The 21,525-nt window shown below is 33.6% G+C and overlaps 1 protein-coding gene across 1 annotated transcript; it reads right to left on the bottom strand.

Moving 5' to 3' along the window:
- Window positions 1-17,460: 17,460 nt before the first annotated feature.
- LOC143054941 (uncharacterized) lies at window positions 17,461-20,310 on the bottom strand. Its single transcript, XM_076228039.1, has 2 exons — window positions 20,127-20,310; window positions 17,461-19,054 (listed from the first exon to the last, which is right to left on the bottom strand). The coding sequence occupies exons 1-2, from the start codon at window positions 20,187-20,189 to the stop codon at window positions 18,740-18,742; spliced, it is 378 nt and encodes a 125-aa protein (XP_076084154.1). The 5' UTR covers window positions 20,190-20,310; the 3' UTR covers window positions 17,461-18,739.
- Between the last annotated feature and the right edge of the window lie 1,215 nt (window positions 20,311-21,525).

Here is a 21,525-nt window from a genome sequence, read left to right as displayed (position 1 = left end):
CCAGAGCTTCACCACAAACTATATACGGCTATCATAGTTCGCCAGAGCTTCATTACTAACTATATACGGCTATCATAGTTCGAAAGAGGTTCACCACAAACTATATACGGCTATCATAGTTCGCCAGAGCTTCACCACAAACTATATACGGCTATCATAGTTCGCCAGAGCTTCACTACAAAATGTATACGGCTATCATAGTTCGCTAGAGGTTAACCACAAACTATATACGGCTATCATAGTTCGCCAGAGCTTCACCACAAACTATATAAGGCTATCACAGTTCGCCAAAGCTTCACCACAAACTATATACGGCTATCATAGTTCGCCAGAGCTTCACAACTAACTATATACGGCTATCATAGTTCGAAAGAGGTTCACCACAAACTATATACGGCTATCATAGTTCGCCAGAGCTTCACCACAAACTATATACGGCTATCATAGTTCGCCAGAGCTTCACTAAAAAATGTATACGGCTATCATAGTTCGCCAGAGGTTAACCACAAACTATATACGGCTATCATAGTTCGTCAGAGCTTCACCACAAACTATATACGGCTATTATAGTTCGCCAGAGCTTCACTTCAAACTATATACGGCTATCATAGATCCCAAGAGGTTCACCACAAACTATATACGGCTATCACAGTTCGCCAGAGCTTCACCACAAACTATATACGGCTATTATAGTTCGTCGGAGCTTCAGCACAAACTATATACGACAATCATAGTTCGCCAGGGCTTCACCACAAACTATATACGGCTACCATAGTTCGCAAGAGGTTCCCCAAAAACTATATACGGCTATCATAGTTCACCAGGGCTTCACCACAAACTATATACGGTTATTATAGTTCGCCTGAGCTTCACCACAAACTATATACGGCTATCATAGGTCGCCAGAGCTTCACCAAAAACTATATACGGCTATCATAGTTCGCCAGAGCTTCACCACAAACTATATACGGCTCTCACAGTTCGCCAGAGCTTCACCACAAACTATATATGGCTATCTTAGTTCGCCAGAGCTTCACCACAAACTATATACGGCTAGCATAGTTCGTCAGAGGTTCACCACAAACTATATACGGCTATCATAGTTCGCAAGAGGTTCACCACAAACTATATACGGCTATTATAGTTCGCTAGAGCTTCACCACAAACTATATACGACTATCACAGTTCGCCGGAGCTTCACCACAAACTATATACGGCTATAATAGTTCGCCAGGGCTTCACCACAAACTATGTACGGCTATCATAGTTCGCAAGAGGTTCACCACAAACTATATACGGCTATCATAGTTCTCCAGAGCTTCACCATAAACTATATACGGCTATCACAGTTCGCCAGAGCTTCACCACAAACTATATACGGCTATCACAGTTCGCTAGTGCTTCGCCACAAACTATATACGGCTATCATAGTTCGCCAGAGCTTCACTACAAACTATATACGGCTGTCATAGGTCGCCATAGCTTCATCACAAACTATATACGGCTATCACAGTTCGCCAGAGCTTCCCAACAAACTATATACGGCTATCACAGTTCGCCAGAGCTTCACCACAAACTATATACGGCTATCATAGTTCGCCAGAGCTCCACCACAAACTATATACGGCTATCATAGTCCGCAAGAGGTTCACCACAAACTATATACGGCTATCATAGTTCGGAAGAGGTTCACCACAAACTATATACGGCTATCATAGTTCGCTAGAGCTTCGCCACAAACTTTTTACGGCTTTTACAGTTCGCCAGAGCTTCACCACAAACTATATACGGCTATCTTAGTTCGCCAGAGCTTCACAACTAACTATATACGGCTATCATAGTTCGAAAGAGGTTCACCACAAACTATATACGGCTATCATAGTTCGCCAGAGCTTCACCACAAACTATATACGGCTATTATAGTTCGCTAGAGCTTCACTACAAAATGTATACGGCTATCATAGTTCGGAAGAGGTTAACCACAAACTATATACGGCTATAATAGTTCGTCAGAGCTTCACCACAAACTATATAAGGCTATCACAGTTCGCAAGAGCTTCACCACAAACTATATACGGCTATCTTAGTTCGCCAGAGCTTCACAACTAACTATATACGGCTATCATAGTTCGAAAGAGGTTCACCACAAACTATATACGGCTATCATAGTTCGCCAGAGCTTCACCACAAACTATATACGGCTATTATAGTTCGCTAGAGCTTCACTACAAAATGTATACGGCTATCATAGTTCGGAAGAGGTTAACCACAAACTATATACGGCTATCATAGTTCGCCAGAGCTTCACAACTAACTATATACGGCTATCATAGTTCGAAAGAGGTTCACCACAAACTATATACGGTTATCATAGTTCGCCAGAGCTTCACCACATATATTTATGCTTCTATGTAATTTGTGCCAAAAGATTTTTTTGTGTTTTTATTGGATAAATATTGGATGTATAATCCTCTAAGAAATATGAAATGGTACACATTAAAAAAACTTCAAGGTGTGTAACATATGCAACACTTCATTCTAATTTTTTTTGTAAAGCTAATAATGGTGGTTTCAATTATAAAGTCATTGAAGAAACAAAATGTGATTCTATATTTCAAACCATTAATTGTATTAATGAAATAAAATTTAGCATACAAACAGTATTTTGTGCATATTCCAATAGTTTTGATTCCCTTTGCTCATTACAAAGAACAGAACTGTTATGCTTTAAAACGAGTCTTTAATAACAATCCAAACAAAATGAAAGTAATTTTTAACATTCACATTATCAGATACTCAAACAAGTAGAATAAATATTACCCGATTAAAAACGGTAGTATAGAAAGTGCTGTTTTATGTACCCTACAAACCTAGCGAGGGCCGTAGATGGCGATACATGTGGAATTCCATTAAGACTAAAGGGATGATATTATCCGATTAAGAAAGTTTAACGAATGTTAGATACATCAACTAAAGAAAGTGAACGTTTCATAAATGGAGAATATTCATCAAATATATATAAAGTGTATATAAAATGACAGTGTCCAGTATAACTGACATATTTAACCAAAAGTGAGACACCTTCTAAGGCCAGCAGGTACTATTTGTATACCTGAAATACTAAAAAGCAAATAGATGAAAATCAGAACTTTAACATTTCTTTATTTATATATGAAGAATGGAATCATCTCGTACGGGAAAAAAAATGTTATGTGCAGTTACAATATACCAAAAGTAAGAAAGGGAGAAAATATGGATAGGTATTACACACAATTAAAAAAAAACCAACAAAAAGAAGAACGATATTATATTTAAAAGTTACATTCTCAAAATATTGAAACCAATTTAGTAACCATAACGTAGTTTTCGCATACATTTCGATCAGTAATAAAGGTTTTAAATCGTACCAGGCGTTTTTTGTCTTCTTTTTGTGCAAACAAGCCAAGTATTTTTATGATATGATCTTTCTGAATCCATATTCTCATGAATGTCAGGTATTGCATCCTCTTTCTTCTGCTTTTTCAATCAAGTATCCCAATTCTGATAGCTTGCTCGGTATCGGGTATGCCCATTTAAGGTAAAATGTTGAGAACAAACTGCTATGTTAATCCGGTGTAAGGTCCTGTCGTTTATAAAAGTCAAAGCACGCGTACAGTATCTGCAACCGCAAACTACACAAAACGCCATACTTCATGCATTAATCACAAAGTAAAATCTATATATATATTTTTCTTCTTTTTGATAATTTAAATGCGAAAAGATATATTATAATTAAAAACTTGCTAAGATATGAATGTTATCCCAATACTTTTGTAGTATCTATATATAATTACCATAGATGATGTTCAGCTGATGACATCTGTAGTGTCATAGTCGTGAGCCTCGTTATCATGTCTAAAATATGCATACAAGGACGATCCATGCCATATGTATTTACACTGATGAGAAATACACATAACAACATGTAGATATCAATCCTTCTAACTTTTAAGGTTTTATTTTACAAATAATTATTTCAGTACTGCAGTAGTTATAAAACCAGAGTTCAGTTTTTAAACTTTAATTAACCGGAAGAAAACACGTAAAACTATATCGCATATCGATTGAAAGAAGGAAATACTTCAAATTAGTTTGGTCTGAAAAGAGTAGTTTTGCTTATTATTCATTTCTTCAACATTCCGAGTACTTTTGCTATTATGTGTATCGTCTAACAGTTTCGGGTGTTTGTTCGGGGTCTAAATTAATAAAAAAATGATGGAGCTCTCGTACTTGATTCAACTAAATATTTTAGGAGGATCAGAACTCCACAAATCTGATTCAGATGAAGAATGTTTATACCATATCACAGAGCAATGATGATAATTTGGAAGTTGAAATAGTTTCTTCTCAGTTTTTGTTAGCTTCAACATGTTCAAGTTATATCTATTTTTTACTACATAACAACATATTTGCTAAAGATAATAACATACAATTTATACACATAACATCTGAAACGTTACCTTAGAAGCAGAACATAACGATACTGTTTTCACTAATATGGTATTGGCTATTGCCAAAGACTTAAGGTAAAGAAACAAAAAAGTGTTCTTGACTTTATAATTCTTAAAATCTGTCCTCCATACAGATTCACAGTTAAAAGTATTCTAACTTGAAACTGCAGTATGGACCCATTTAAGCCGTTGTACATGTAACTCATCTGTGACACTGTTTTCCTGAAATCATTAAACGCATTTAATTGTGCCAAACATGCCAATGATTGCGTCGAGCTGATTCGCGTATGATTTAATTTGCACGCCATGTCTGCCATACGACAGTTTCGAAGTCCTGGCTCTAAAGAAAGGACCAAAGATATAATTCTTTAAAAAATATTAACAAGAGTAAACTCCATAACCGAAATTATTTCAATTTCAATGTAAGGTCATTTTTGAATATATTGTGACGTTTTTGATTTTAACGAACGCAACCTACATGTATTACTGGTAAATTATTAAACCAGGGATATCGTTACCATAAACTACTGAAAACCTTTACTAAATTTTTCCATAGATATAAAGATTTGGTTTTGAAGTTTGGATGTATCTGTAGAAAACTTATTTCAAACGGGATAGCACATCCTCATTTTTACGGAAATGTTGTTAACCGTGCCCGGAAATTTAGAAATGATCCATGTAAACTTGTCGCTCCTTTAAAAAAACTTATTCTAAAAGGTTACCTATTCAACACCGCAATAAGATAATTGAATATTGTTTTTATTGGAATAAATATTGATTTTGTTATCAGTAGATTAAAAGCTAACTAAATTTTACTAGTATGTTATATATATACATATTCATGGATCTACAATCTGTCGATACCTGTAACTTGGCATTGCACAAGGTCATGTTTTTCTCTGGCTGTTTATGATGTCTTTACACTAAATCCATTGGATGTTGGATGTGCACGGATTGATAGTTTAGTCTTAGATGCATGATTTTTTATTAGTTGTTAGTGGCTTTGAACTAGCTGTCAGATAACTGCGAGTACTCTCAGATCTGTTCACTGTGTCTTTTTGTGTCGGGATGTATAAGTACCCGGCCACGTCCACTTATATTTTTGTCCATCTGATGAGTTAAGCCTTTTTCAACTGATTTTTATAGTTCGTTCTTTTGTTGTACTGTTATACCACTGTCCCAGGTTAGGGGGAGGGTTGGGATCCCACTAACATGTTCAACCCCGCCACATTATTTATGTATGTGCCTGTCCCAAGTCAGGAGCCTGTATATTCAGTGGTTGTCGTTTGTTTATGTGTTACATATTTGTTTTTCGTTCATTTTTTTACATTAATAAGGCCGTTAGTTTTCTCGTTTGAATTGTTTTACATTGTCTTATAGGGGCCTTTTATAGCTGACTATGCGGTATGGGCTTTGCTCCTTGTTGAAGGCCGTACGGTGACCTATAGTTGTTAATGTCTGTGTCATTTTGGTCTTTTGTGGATAGTTGTCTCATTGGCAATCATACCACATCTTCTTTTTTATAAGTTTGCTTCTGGCTTGATTCATCTCACACAATGATAGTTTTAAAATTTTGTATAAATTAATGTCCTTAATGACACTTCAGTTTTTTGTGAACCGCGTCGAAGCTTTTAACAAAGAAGTAAAATCTAAAGACGAGATTGGCAATCATCTTAATTTCTTTCCGAATCAGGAATACTCCAAAACAGTTGGTAGATTCTTCTCAAAATTGTTTGCCTCTATTGAAGATAAGCAACTTGATAACTGACTTATAACCTAATAATTCTAAAATTGTTTAAATGGCGTAAAATTCCCAGTATGATAGGGGACCATATAAAAAAGTGGTCCAAACACACCAATGAACAGAAAATAACAGAAGTAATGTATATAAAGATTAGATAATAACGAGCAGAAATGTGTGACAAATAAAGGAAAAATGAACTGAAAATAACTAATACAGATACAGGTTCATCAATAACAAATATATTCATTGATTTAATATTTAAAAAAATATTCATAGATTATATATAATAGATTTGTATAGTGAAATAGACACAATAATTGACTTTAGATGACCTTCGAAAAACGCAATTCCAAGTGTAACGAAGAGTCTGTGGAAAAGACTATGGTTCTAAAGCTAACCACTAGCATACCTTTTGTATATTATACCAAACACAGATTGAGCAGGAATGAATCAAGCACACAATGTTCCTGTACAACGTCTGCTTATTTATAGCTAGGCCGGTTTATTTTTCAATATTGCTGTGCTGGTTTCCTGACTTTTTCTAGAAGGAGTCAGATGATAGTAATTTGAATGTGGAATAAATGTCTTTGTGTAACAGGAGACATTAACTCTAACCCATTTGACATACCTTCAGAGTGTTCCATTTATATTTTTTTATATTTATATTATTCACATGCTGAAATCAAAAGTTACATTCGTGTTGCCTCTCCTCGATTCATTTTGCAAATCCTGTTTTCTACAAAGAATCTGATAACGAAAATCTTGCAGACGAAAAACATAAATTATCGGATCTAAAAGTGGATGAATCATTGTCAAAGTGTTACAGTAATAAATCCAGTTAATTATGTGTTCCGAACGTCCATAGAATTCCGCATAAAAGTTCATTATACAACTTGGTGCGTTAGCAATTAGAGTGATCAACATCACTATACTTAGTGTTTTAAGGGCTTTTATCATCAACTGTTCCCTCATGGTTTTACAAGGATGATTATGTTGTCTCATGTATATTCTAACAACGATCGCTACATAAATAACGACGGTTAAAATACAAAGAAATGCCATTGGAATAGCATGTATAAATAAAGTTGTCTTGATAGCTGACGCACTTGTATCACATGCTGGTAAATTGGTTTGAAACAGAAATATTTCAATTACCGTTTGAAGAACTGAGCCTAGATGACATACAATGCATCCAATAACAACTCCTTTGTTTGACGTTATACCTCGTATAGCTGTTACCTCTACAGCAAATGTTGCATTGAGACGCTCCAAACAAATTAGAAAACCTTGGAAAAGTGCAAATATATATGTCCCTGCTGTAAAGTTTATAACACTAAGACACGTATACGTATATTGTGTATCAAGCCCGGTATCAAATTCTTTCAACAGAACGTAAATGTTAGCTTCAACGAGAAAAATTATGTCACTTATGCTCAAATGTATAACTAATTTTTCGAATCTCGATTTGCGTAACTTTGACGATTTATTTAAAACAATGAGGGAAATGGAATTTAAAAGCAGAGCGATAGACGAAACTATTATAAATAGAATTCGTGTTAAATGCATGCCTATATCTTACAAGCAAAGATACACGATGACAATGAATCTAAGGTTCAACATTTTTAAAATAAAATCTGCCCTCACACACCATATACTTGTTTTATATCTTGCAATGATGTATTCTTATTGGTTCCCTGGTACTGAAAAAAAAAGATAAATAACGCCTTTTGTAATAGACTTATTATAAGCTGATGTAAGTTAATCGGGATTATTCGCCCAACGACGGCGCTGCAATATCTTTCCACTAACTATATTTAAAACATCATATTTCATTAATTCTTTTGAGATAATTAAAGTATTTAACATTGTACAAATACTGCTGTTGATCAATATACTCTTAACCAACTTATTTTTGCAGTTAATTTGTTTCAATTTTAGCCATTTCTATAAATAAAGGCAACAGTAGTATACCGCTGTTCAAAACTCATAAATCTATGGACAAAAAACAAAAAACTAAATCGGGGTAACAAAGTAAAACTGAGGGAAATATTAGAGGAGAACAACGAAACACCATTAAAATGTAACACACACAGCAACGGACTTAGCATTAGACAAAATCCGATGAGAATAACCAATATAAAATCAAAACCAAATACATGAATTTGGGATAGAAAAGTACCGTGACACGTTTTATAGTAATGTGAATTCACACTCAAATATAGGAGAAAACAAACGACACAACGGAAACACAACGTAAAAATGTTACACACACAGAAACGAACTATGATATAATAAAGGCAATTTTCCTGACTTGGTACAGGACATTTTTAAAGAAAAAAATGGTGGGTTGAACCTGGTTTTGTGGCATGCCAAACCTCGCACTTTGATGGCATTGTTAAATATAACATTAAATGACAACATAACTACAATACAGGACTACAATACAAATAAATAGGAGAACGTATTAAGCAAAGAAAAACATGAATAATAAATAACAAAAGGCATCAGGTTCAAAATTCAATATGTCAAAAACGCGCCTCGTCAACACAAGACTTACCAGTGACGTCCAGATACAAAAGTTCAAAAGTCAAAAAATGGGTACAAAGTTGTACAGCTCTGAGGATCAAAAGTTGAAAAAGGTTGTGCCAAACACGGCTTGGGTTTTCTGCTTGTGATAAGAACATCCTTATTATGTAGAACAATTTATGCTATTGCAAACAGTAAATTTTATCAAATGAATATAAAAGATTTACATGATAAAACTGACGTCTTAACTAATTACAGAAAACAAAACCCGAATACATACATGACATAATACATTGAAGACCAACACAGAAAATAGACACACCCGACTCAGTCCAGGCCTAAAGGCAAAAAGTCATAACACACGAAGTGGTGAAAAGGCACAATATAACGTCACGCAGACATTTGAATTTCTGAAACAGCACAAAAATGACGTCATATTTGAAAAACTATATCTAAAAAATAAGATAGAAATAGGATTGATTTAAGATTATAATAGAACTAAATACTGATATTACATTTAAACACAATGCACATTGCAATACTAATTAATAGCAATTAACTATATTATATATATGTCCAGTTTGTTTTGAATCTAACTTCAAACATAAAAATCGTACAGATTACGTGGAACAAAATCAAAACTAATAAATGAAGGCGGTGATTAATTGTTTTTACCATAACACATGAATTTAATAGAAAAGACGTCAACCAAATTGACAAAATCCGATGAAAACTACAAAATTAATATAACATCAAACTAAATACATGAATTTGGGATAGATAAGTACCGTAACACGTCTTAAAGTAATGCGAATTCACACTCAGCAAAACAGTCACAATCGGGAATAAGTCACGTTCGGTAAATAAAAGATTAGACGACGTAATGACAAACCACAATCTATCATGTGGTAAACATGTTCTTAGCTAGTTTGGTCAAAGACACAACATATGGATCAACTAATTCGTGATGGTGTCCATAAAATTTACGGAGTGTCAATTTTAATCTGTCCTCCTCATAACTTTGTTAAAGCAGTTTCTGTGTAAGGAGCACACTTCTGTATATGAAGTCCGTATAGTGTGAACATTCACGAGAATAACGTATCAATTGTGATATGTAAACACCATACGAAGGGGCAGAGGGTATGTTACTGCTGTGAAAGGGGAAATTGATAATTGGGAAGTTGAAATCGTCCCGTTTATCATAGATTTTTGTGTGAAGTCGTCCATCTGCGTCAATATTGAGGAAAAGATCAAGGTATGAAGCAGTCCTTCTAGTATCAGTAGTATCCTTAATTTCAAGTTCGCTGGGATATATGAGATGTAAGTGTTGGCTGAAATATGGGTTATTCAATGATAGAACATCATCAATATATCGGAAAGTAAAATTAAAGAATTTCGCAAGGTGCTTTTTCTTTTTGTCTTTTAGAAGGTTCTGAATGAATTCTGCTTCATACGAGTACAAAAACAAATCGGCCAATAGGGGTGCACAATTAGTAACTATTGGAATACCGACTGTCTGTTGAAATATAAATCCTCCAAACTCAACAAATATATTGTCGATCAAAAAGTCCAGGATTTTGATAATATCATCTTCAGTATATTTTCTGGAAGATTCAGCGTGATTCTTGACAAAATATGAATTAGTGTAACCCAAAACCAAAAGTTTGTATCTACGATTCCCATTTTTATAGAAAAAGCTCTGTTTTATGAGATGGTGAAGTCGATCTTTCAACTGAGCATGGGGAATATTAGTGTATAGCGTAGAAAAATCAAAAGTCTTTATGTTGCTGCAAAATTGCAAAGATTGTAATCGAAGATTAAGCAGTAGATCTTTCGATTTTTTGAGAATCCACATCTGGTTAACACCACTGGTAGAATATATCTCATCACAATATTTTTGAAGCCCATCTTTAACTGTAGAAAGAATAGTAGTCAGTACTTTAGAAAGATGTTTAGTCGAACATTTTGAAGAACCAGCTATGTATCGTTCTTTATATGGAGTTTTGTGTAATTTAGGTATCCAGCATAAGGAAGGTAAATTATCTTCGTTTTCTTTGATGTTGATACCAGAAGGACAGATTGATGATTTGTAAAATTTCGTCCTTGGTAAATGATGCTAAAGAATATGTAGGGTTACCAGTAGTTTTATTTATTCCAAGCTCTGTTGTGACACATTGCAAATAATGTTTTTTACATAAGAAGACAATACTATTGGAGGCTTTGTCTTCTGGAACAACGACATATTTGTCCTGCAAAGAGGATAAAGCATCCACAACATCCAGATTCTTGAAAGGGTTAGTAACTCTTGTACTCATATTACATCGTAGTTTTTGTATTCGCCTCTGAATGCATGATCGAATAGCTTTGATCCATTCAGACAAAGTGACCAGTTCTGGTTCGTCTGGTTCGCGCTTTACCCATTTTCTTGCATATTCCTCAACTGCATCCATCAGTAACTTGAAATTCTTTTTCCAGTTGATGGGCTGGAAGATTCTATATTTTGGTCCCTTGGCTAACAACTCTCTAAGTTGTTCATTGGTAATGATGCCAAGGTCACCAGTAATAACATGACCAGCTGGACTATAATTGTGTTGTGACGATGCACATGAGCAATCCGGAGGCTTGAGGTTAAAGGCCTCTAAAACTCTCTTGTGATTGAAAATCTTGGATGCAATAGACTTGGTGTAAGTATTAAATTGAGAATGGTTATGGAAAATGTGTCAAAGAGACAACAACAAAACCAAAAAAAAAAAAAAAAAAAAAAAGCCCATCAATGGGTCTTCAATGCAGCGAGAACCACCCACACTAGGAGGCGTTCTTCAGCCGGTCCACAAACAAAAATGTGTAATAGTTCAGTGATAAAAGAGGGACGAAAGATACCAAAGGGACAGTCAAACTCATAAATCTAAAACAAACTGCCAACGCCATGGCTAAAAATGAAAAAGACGAACAAACAACAGCACACACAACACAACATAGAAAACTAAAGAATAAACAACACGAACCCCACCAAAAAACTAGGGGTGATCTCAGGTGCTCCGGAAGGGTAAGCAGATCCTGCTCCACATGCGGCACCCGTCGTGTTGCTTATGTGATAATTGACGTCCTACTAAACTACGAAATATACACAAGAAACTAAACATAAAATCATACAAGATTAACAAAGACCAGACAGAAGCCCCTGACTTGGGACAGGCGCGAAAATGCGGTGGGGTAAAACAAGTTTTTTGAGATTTCAACCCTCCCACTATACTTCTAGCCAATGTAGAAAAAACGAATACACAACGATACGCACAGTTAAACTCAGTTCAAAAGAAGTCAAAGTCCAATGTCAGAATATGTTTCTCTTTTTCGCATCGATTTAAATCCGTGATTTTCTAATTTACTTGAAGTAGTTTTAAAAGGAACGATTCAATATTACATAGCCACGCCGATTTTTAGCGCTGAATTTTATTTACTAACGAAAAATGAATCGGTCACGAATATAAGTTAATTCACAGTGTGGGTTTTTATAATTGTTGTATTGTAAGTTGTTTGGTTTGTCATGTCATGTCATGTCTTATCTTGCATGTTTTTGTTTTTTATGTTTCAGATAAGTTTTGTGTGCTAGTTTTATCAAGTAATTTAATTTTGGATGTAACGCGTCTTCTGATTGGCCGACGTTATTTTGTTATGAGCCCATAGACATAATGTAGTCATGTGACCGTGACGTCATCAACGTTTTTTCATGGTTTTCTAGGGTTTTAAATGGAATTTAGAATTAAATTATAAGAAATGACTGTAATATTGTTTCTGTCTATTCGAAATAACATAAAAAATGTGGTGCACACTGTTAAATAACCCGCTACGCGCGTTATTCAGTGTGCACCAAATTTTTTATGTTATTTCTTCATAGACAGAAAAAATATTACAGTCATTCCTTAAATAACTTGTTTAAATCATGATGAGCTAGTGCAAAACAGATTTAGAAATATTGTCGTTTCTTAAAGACGCTCTGTTATTTCAAAAGGTCCCAATTGTTATGTTTGGAGTTTATGGTTCCCGAATAATATGTGTTGAAATAAACCTTCTCATTAAATTAATTTGTATCTTAATTATCGTTGACCTTTTACAAAATATTAGTTTGTTTTTTTAACTTTTTCTGAAAAAGAGAGGCGAAGGAAAAGGTACACTCAAACGCATTAGTCGAAAATAAAATGACAACGCCATGAGTAAAAAAGACACAAATACTAAACTAGATCAAACTAGATCAAATTTGACAAAAGAATATTATCATTAAAGAATGAATATCACAAATAGCCAGGAGATACGTAACACTTTAAAGTCATCATAAGCTTAATGAAGGCCAATTAGAAATTACGAAATTTGGTAGTTCAATGTAGAAAATAACAACTAATTTCACGTGTCTTTCACGTGTCTTATACATCAATTAATATGATCAAGTTACTAAGAACTAGATTCAAATAACAAAATAAGTTTCATTCGATAATAACAGCTTCCAACTGCTTTTGAGCATTTCCATATGCTCAAGTCAATAGGTGTTTCGGATAAGCGAGATTTCTGAAATAAGAATGTTGGTAGGCGACATATGTTGGACTCAACAGTAAAATTGCAGTAGTCATTGTGTTATCTGAGTTTGGACAAAAAGACAAGAAGAATTAATATTCGAATTATCACAGTTTAGATCGGGAATCGGACAGAAACTAATGTTATCCGAATTTGTATAAAATACATAATACTCATTATCAAGGACTTATAACTGTTCTTATCCGAATTCGGATAAGAAAAAATGTATGACCTCACAGAGTTTGGTATGCTATGACGATCCTTATCCGAATTCGGATTAGAAAAATGTATGACCTCACAGAGTTTGGTATGCTATGACGATCCTTATCCGAATTTGGAGAAGAAAATGTATGACCTCACAGAGTTTGGTATGCAGTGACGATCCTTATCCGAATTCGGATAAGAAAAATGTATGACCTCACAGAGTTTGGTATGCAATGACGATCCTTATCCGAATTCGGATAAGAAAAATGTATGACCTCACAGATTTTGGTATTCTATGACGATCCTTATCCGAATTCGGATTAGAAAAATGTATGACCTCACGGAGTTTGGTATGCTATGACGATCCTTATCCGAATTTGGAGAAGAAAATGTATGACCTCACAGAGTTTGGTATGCAGTGACGATCCTTATCCGAATTCGGATAAGAAAAATGTATGACCTCACAGAGTTTGGTATGCAATGACGATCCTTATCCGAATTCGGATAAGAAAAATGTATGACCTCACAGAGTTTGGTATGCTATGACGATCCTTATCCGAATTCGGATTAGAAAAATGTATGACCTCACATAGTTTGGTATGCTATGACGATTCTTATCCGAATTTGGAGAAGAAAATGTATGACCTCACAGAGTTTGGTATGCAATGACGATCCTTATCCGAATTCGGATAAGTATGTCTATATTCAATATTAAATCTTCTTGGTGGTTATCCGAATTCGGATAAGACGATATTTTTTTTTATACATCAGTACTTTTTACGATTTTTTTCGATCAGATAAAAAATATTTTATATATATCAAGCATCCTTATTATGAAAGAGTATACATTAATGTCCTTATCTTAATTAGTTGATGATTGATTGTTGCTTGTTTAACGTTCAGTGGCAAATATTTCATATACATGCAAATGAAAGCAAACTAATGTAGGCTACGGTTTGTTCGAAAAACGGTTTTCCTGGAAGAAAGTGCAGGGACTTCGTTTTTCATTAGTAAACGTGAGTATGTTAGAGTATAGCAGAAATACTTCTTTCCAACATATCAGCAAAAGGAACAATGAGGACGGCTCCAAATAATGTTGCGGCGGTTTTTTAACATCTAGAACGTGCTACATTCGCGCAGGAGGAGGCATCAGATTTGATCGTTACGCCTAACCGATGCGACTAGTTATGATATGTTTATGGGTAGAAAGAAATGAAGGAAGGTAATTATTTTTATAACAGTCAACATATTTTAATAAGTAAACTATGTGATTGTAAACGGTCGAGAATGGTTGACTGTTGTCGTTTGCTTAACAAATATCATGTTCACTCCATTGAAATCAGACATCACTACGGTTAACTTAAAATTGCATAAAAAGTGATGTTTGATCAGGTCCTAGTATAAGCCCCATTCACCTTGTCACGTGTTATTACGTTTCAAAATGCTACGTTTCAACATGTTCAACTACTGAAAATGTCCCGTGTTTTTAAAGTAAAGTTTTACTAGGTTTGTGCTAATACGTAGCAAAACGGGATAAGAACGTATTCTGATCACGTTTTGCTACATATTAGCAAGTGTAAACCCACGTTTCCACCCCACATTGATACGTATCGATACGTGGTTAGCACGTTTTGGTACGTTCCCCTAAGCGTTGATACTTGTTTACTAGGGTTCTACTTCGTTTCAATTTTCGCTACGTTTGCTGTTGAAGTTTCAAAACATACGGGACAGGTCCCGTTTTAGACAAAGGATCACTACGTTTCGATACGCTTCGTAACGTATATTAACGATTCGCTACGCTTTCAAAACGTAATTAAACGTGACAGTGTGACTGTGGCTTAAGCAATAAGGATCAGGGAGGATTGAGATACAATTTAACAGCATTTAACATCTGTAAAAAAGAAATCCTGAACGGAATAAAATATTTTTTGATTCAACTATGCATTTGTATCAGAAAATTATGATCTACACTTTGCATTTAAAATAAACACATGTATTCTAAAACCAGTTGGCGTCACACAGGTTATGTTCTCATATATTTTATGAGGGTATGATACTATTCCATTACCAGGAGGGGTTGTGCCTGATATTCATATGATGAAGACAATCGTTTCGATCAGTTCGATTGACTTCTGGAACTGACATGTCAGTGACTGCTAGTAGTCCTTTGCTAATTTATGTATCCTTGTCATTTTGCTGAGTTGTTTATATTGCCTTTTTCTGGCATTAGATTCGGACTTCTTTGAAATATAGTTTTTCTGTGTATATTGCTGTGTGTTTGTTATTATGCATTGGTTTGAGGTATAGGGAAAGGGTTGAGTTCTCACAAAACATATTAAGACCCGCCGTGTTTGGGCCTGTACTAAGTCAATAGCCTCTGGCCTTTGTCAGTCTCGTATGTTTTTTTAATTTATGTTTATTTATATATATTTGAGTTTACAACGACGTTCATTTACACTAAAGTAGTACACATTTTAAGGGGCTAGCTGAAGCCTATCCCAGGAGCTGGATTTTACTCGCTGTTTAAAGGACACATTGGTAGCATTCGGCTGTGTTCTGCTCTTTTGTTAGGTTGTTGTTTTAGGGACAACATCAAAAGACCAATATGTAGGATAAAGAAAAAGTTCAATTCACATAGTTAAGTATGTGGCTGCTGTTTTTTAAAACTTACGATCTAGTTAATAACAAAATTACAAAATAACAAAAGGAATGCAGCACTAACAGAATACAGAAGGGCAATCAATAAACAAAAGACAAATACATTGATTTCGAAAAAAACAGGATCTACGTCGCAGGGAGAACTTGCATCTTAAAAGACGCTCGCCGTGAAAACAATTTGACATGTAGACGAGCTTTTTCTTTTGAAATTCAGATTTACTTTCATAAAATGTTAACATGAAAATATTACTGATTTGTGGGTTTCTTCTTTATAAATGATGAAATATTTATCTATTATTTAAGATACACATCTACAAAATAAAATGTAACACGTTTACTATCGCATATTTTATATATATATACTTGTATTTTTCAAATAATATATAAACATACAGGAACAAACTTCCTGTCAAATTTTAGAAAGACACCTTATTATTACTAAACAAACAACCCAATAATTAACAAAATTAAAAAAGTCGGCTAAATGAGAATACATTATTTTAAAAATTGGAGAAATGGGAAGACACCAAATGAAACGCGTCAGAAAGGGGATGATAAATTATGATGCAATGACGTTAATTATTTGACTCTTTTATTTTAGTCTATTCTATACTGGTAAAATTAATTGAAAGTAAATGATAAACCTTTCTTAAGAATTAAATACTAACCATCTTCAAGTTGTAGATCCTAAGATCAATAGTTTCCTTATGTTCTTTTATTGTTTTGACCTTATAATTCAAATATGCTCAAATCAAAATGAACGAAAAGTGTTTGTTATAATGATGAAATTAATTTTAACCACAGAAACCTGTTTGTTACCCGCTGACTAAGTTATTTTTACAGACATGTCTTGAAAATCAGCACATTCATCAATTTAAATATATGGGTTTGTCTTTGTTCTTCAACAAAGAACTGATGTGCATCGTAAAGTCATATTTCATGAGATAGTCATGTGAATTGGTTTATCTAACTCTCAGATCTAACCTCATAAACATGTCGCTTTGATAGGTCAGGAGAAAAGATTCGCAAATGACCTTCATTTTCTACTCTAACATATGTATTAGTTAATCAAATTTAAGAGAGACTCGGAAGACATTAGAACAAATTGGTAAATTATTAGTTATAAAAGGAAAGTTAATTTGCAAAAAATAAAATCTAAACAACATATTATACCTATTATATATATGCTTAAAGACGACGAACACATATTTTATGTTAATAAATTATACTAAATTCTAATATAAAAATAATTCATAATAATATAACACGACCTTCGCATGATTGTGCTTTTTAATGCATTAAAATTACTTTATTACAATTACTTTAATTCATGAATTCTGTACAATCAACCTGTGATGGAGAATACAAGGTCGCTGTGTCAAGAAATGTATAATTTTATTATGAGTTCAGAACATTCTGACAACCACCTCTGATTCAGCCAATTCGGTTAATTGTTATTGCAGATGGATAACATTTAAACTTCCTAATCTAAAATGTTTAATAAATCACAAATAAAGGGTCAAAGCAGTAATAAAATTAAGGCGCGAAGTTTCTCTCGTGCTTTAACCTTGCAATAATTACAATTTGAACAACATTTTATATCTAATCTATGATCATTTACGTCAACTGGAGAATGAGAATGACTTTTTCAAGATTGTTACTTTACTAAACGACTTTTCACGGTCATTGTTCTAGAATGTATCTAATGTGCCTGACAAGTTTTGCAGGAAATTGTTTGTTTTAAGTGGGAAATAAATTATGGATCAATAATTAAAGAAATTAAAAAAAGTTTAGAGGTGGTATAGGAGTCTCAACTAAAAATCATAATTTTTTATCAAACTTTGCCAAAATGAAGTTTATATTGTGATGTGATAAAAAATATTATAAAAATGATAAGTCACCAGGCATTTACTCAAGATACAGATTGTGACAAAATGACACATTTTGTAAGGACTATACAGGAAAAAAAAACATCATTATAATGATAGAATAATTGTAAGAGAACTTAAAGTAAGTGCTTTGAGAGTATACAAAACAATTAGGGCACTATAGGTTTTCCCAGCTAAAATATGAAATAGCAAAGTTGCATGTAGATTCCTTCAAAAAATATTCACAACATATTTCATTGAAATTTGATTGAAAACGCAATGCAAATATTTTTGTACAGTGATTAGGCTATTATTTTTCTAGTTTGAATTGATTTACCTGTTTCATGCAGCTAATATAAGTAAGAAGGTGTGGTATAATCGCCGCAATGAGACAACTCTTTACAAGAGACCAAATGTAACATAAATTAACAACTATATAATATAGTTCAGCAAGCGGCTTTCACCAATGAGGAAAACCCATACTGCATATAGTCAGTGTACGGCCGTCAACAATGAACAAAGCCCATACTGCATAGTCAGCGATAAATGACATCAAAACAATAAAATGTAAATCAGTTCAAACTGGAAAACTAACGGACTATTAAGTGTACAAAAATATTTCCATTGCGTTTCTAATCCAATTTCAATGAAATTATTAACAAAGTACCCATAAGTATTGTAAGTTATGATATTCCATCTATGTGATTATTTGCAATCTTCTCCTTTATTCGTAGAGGGATATTTTTACTATTTGTCAGATCAAATGATCCACAGAAACATTTTGTAACATGGATTTTAACTTCTTCTTCTGTTTCTAAGTACTGCCCGCGCATTCGTTTGAAAACTTTCACAGTCAACTCTTCATCGCACTTCTCAATAACTTTACCAATACCATTTTCTGTATTATTGATAAAAAGGACCATGTGTCCTATTGTGTACGACCGTCTGTCTTGGTATACACCTCTGCTGCCTCCTATGACAGGTGCTTTAGTACAGACCTTTAAAGAAGAAGAGTAGATATTTCCTTTTAATAAGGGCATTACATCATGTTGTATCTACATGTATGTATCATATTTAAAAGCTTGAAAATCAACCAAGTAAAAGGGGAAAAAATAAGGGTAGCACCTACCACGTGTACAAAGATATTTCGTGTTATTTAACTGCTTTTCAGCCCATTTGTCATTTTAAAGGTTGAATTTGTCTATGTAAGATTAGGAGGAGAAGATTTAAGTAAAAGTTTACGAAAAATTGTTAAAAATTGACTACGAAGGGCAAACACTTTTTCAGGGGTCGATTGAATTTTTTTTTACTTGTTTTTAAATTTTTCTTTGTTAAACATTATTGCTGTTAATAGTTATCTCTATTCATAGTAATATTAGAGAGAATATCAAAAAAAGGCAAATTTTCCTTAAAACTACTTATTCAGGGACAGCAATCCAACAACGGGCTGTCTGCTTTGTCCAATTTTTTTTTCGTATTAAAATTTTGCTCTAAATGCTTTAGTTTTAGCGATAGAAGCCAGAAACTGCATTTTACCCATATGTTCTATTTTTAGCAATATCGGCTATGTTGATTGACAGGCGGGGTCAGAGGACACATTTTTTTCCAGCTAGATATTTCTAATGATAAATGTGGCCAAGTTTGGTTGAATGTTTCTATGCAACTTCAAAGGTGAAGATTTTTGTAAAAGTAACCGGACGACGACGGACGCCGAGTGATGAGAAAAACTCACTTGACCTTCTAGGCAAAGAGATATATATAAATAAAATGCCAGGCATATAATTTGTCATATTCGCGATTTTTTTTTTAACACGCTATTCATCAATGGCGATCGAATCAACACAATTCAAATTTTAATCAATATCATTATTAATTATCGAAACTGAAGAGCATAAGAAATCAACATCTCCTGAATGGCTGAGGTAAATTATAACATGTTAATTAGTCTGATGATTATTAATAAACTTTATATTCTTTAGTATAGAATCATAATGACCTTTTACATATTTGAATTAGTTTGACAAGCTTAAATGTCCTGTTTTAGACGTGAAATATTAACATGAAACTTACCAACTTGTGAGTTTTACGTTTCTCTTCATATTTTCGAATGATCTCTTGTTCTTTTTCTGACATAGCTTCATCTACTGTCCGTGTTTTGTATGTCTGAAGCTTTGTCAAAAGAGGCCATTCAGCTTCATTTCGATCTGACGGCAGCAACGGATTGTCTAAAAACTCTTCTCATTTTTCCTTGTTGTCTTGCGAGAATTGTGCAAGTAAAAAATTCGTTTTTTAAAGACCTGCAAATTAAAACACCTCATGAGTTTATATATTTATTTTTAGATTGTTATAGTTCAGAAAACAAAGAAATTGACAATGAGATTACCGATTTTGATTTCCATTTCGTTTCATAATTGATGCTATATTTTCAATTTGCAAACTTTATTTGACACATCGATTGATATTAGAAATAATAAGTCAGTTCTTTTTGTGTAATACTATTCATGTGTATTGTACGACTCAAGAGTTTTGCTTTATTTCAAGTATTTTAAGCACTTGCTGGTTGTTACTGTGTCATCACTTCCCCAGTATTAGCGGAGAGTTGAATCCTTGCACATATGTTTAGCTGCGTCGTATCATGTATCCGTCGTCCAAACTATGAGCATGCAATTAATTGATTTCGTTTTTTACTGTCTATTATATTTGCTATTTGTTTTTTTTTCTCAAAAAATAATCCAGTGTTTCTCACGTTTGTGCTTTTTTTCATTTTGCCATGCCAGGAACTTTAAATTGAATACAGCAGCGCTAAAAGCAAGTAGAGCAAGATATGCTCTCTCTCTTCCAGTGCTTTAGACATGTCTCCAACTCATACTGAAAGTCATTTTATAATAAAATAAAAAAAAAAAAAAAAATGAAATAAAATAAGATAAAATAGAATAAAATAAAATAAAAAAAAAAAAAATAAAAATAAAATAAAATAAAATAAAAGGATGAACAAATAAACAGAACCTTTTAAATTCCGACCACTCTTGTTCGTCTAAACGCTGCTTCACCATCTCGTGCGCCCCTGGTGGAATACATTGATTTCCATATTGATCAATTTTGAATATTTCAACAGGTGGTTCATTATGCAGAGGATGCCAATCTACTTCAGTTGATTTATGCTTATATTTAATTGTTGTATGACATGTATAATCGTTAAATATCCTGAAAAAAAAACATGGGAAAGATTTAAAACAACACAAGACTAACTCTGCAGGTTTATTAAACATGTATAAGAGCATGTCTTCTTGAACAATGTAACACACAAAGATCGCGAAATTTAAGAGGGTATACTACGGACACGTAAGATTCTGCATCACCTTTATAGCTTTATGGTAGCCATAATAAGGTATGCATGGTTTGAGATATATTTAAAAATTTTGAAGTTCGTTTGTAATAAAACATTTTAAAGTACCACTATGTAAAGCCT

This window comes from Mytilus galloprovincialis, chromosome 12, assembly GCF_965363235.1.
Source record: "Mytilus galloprovincialis chromosome 12, xbMytGall1.hap1.1, whole genome shotgun sequence".
In the NCBI taxonomy this organism is placed as follows: Eukaryota; Metazoa; Mollusca; class Bivalvia; order Mytilida; family Mytilidae; genus Mytilus; species Mytilus galloprovincialis.
Note: the sequence above shows the minus strand (reverse complement) of the source record. Positions and strands in the feature narration are given on the sequence as shown.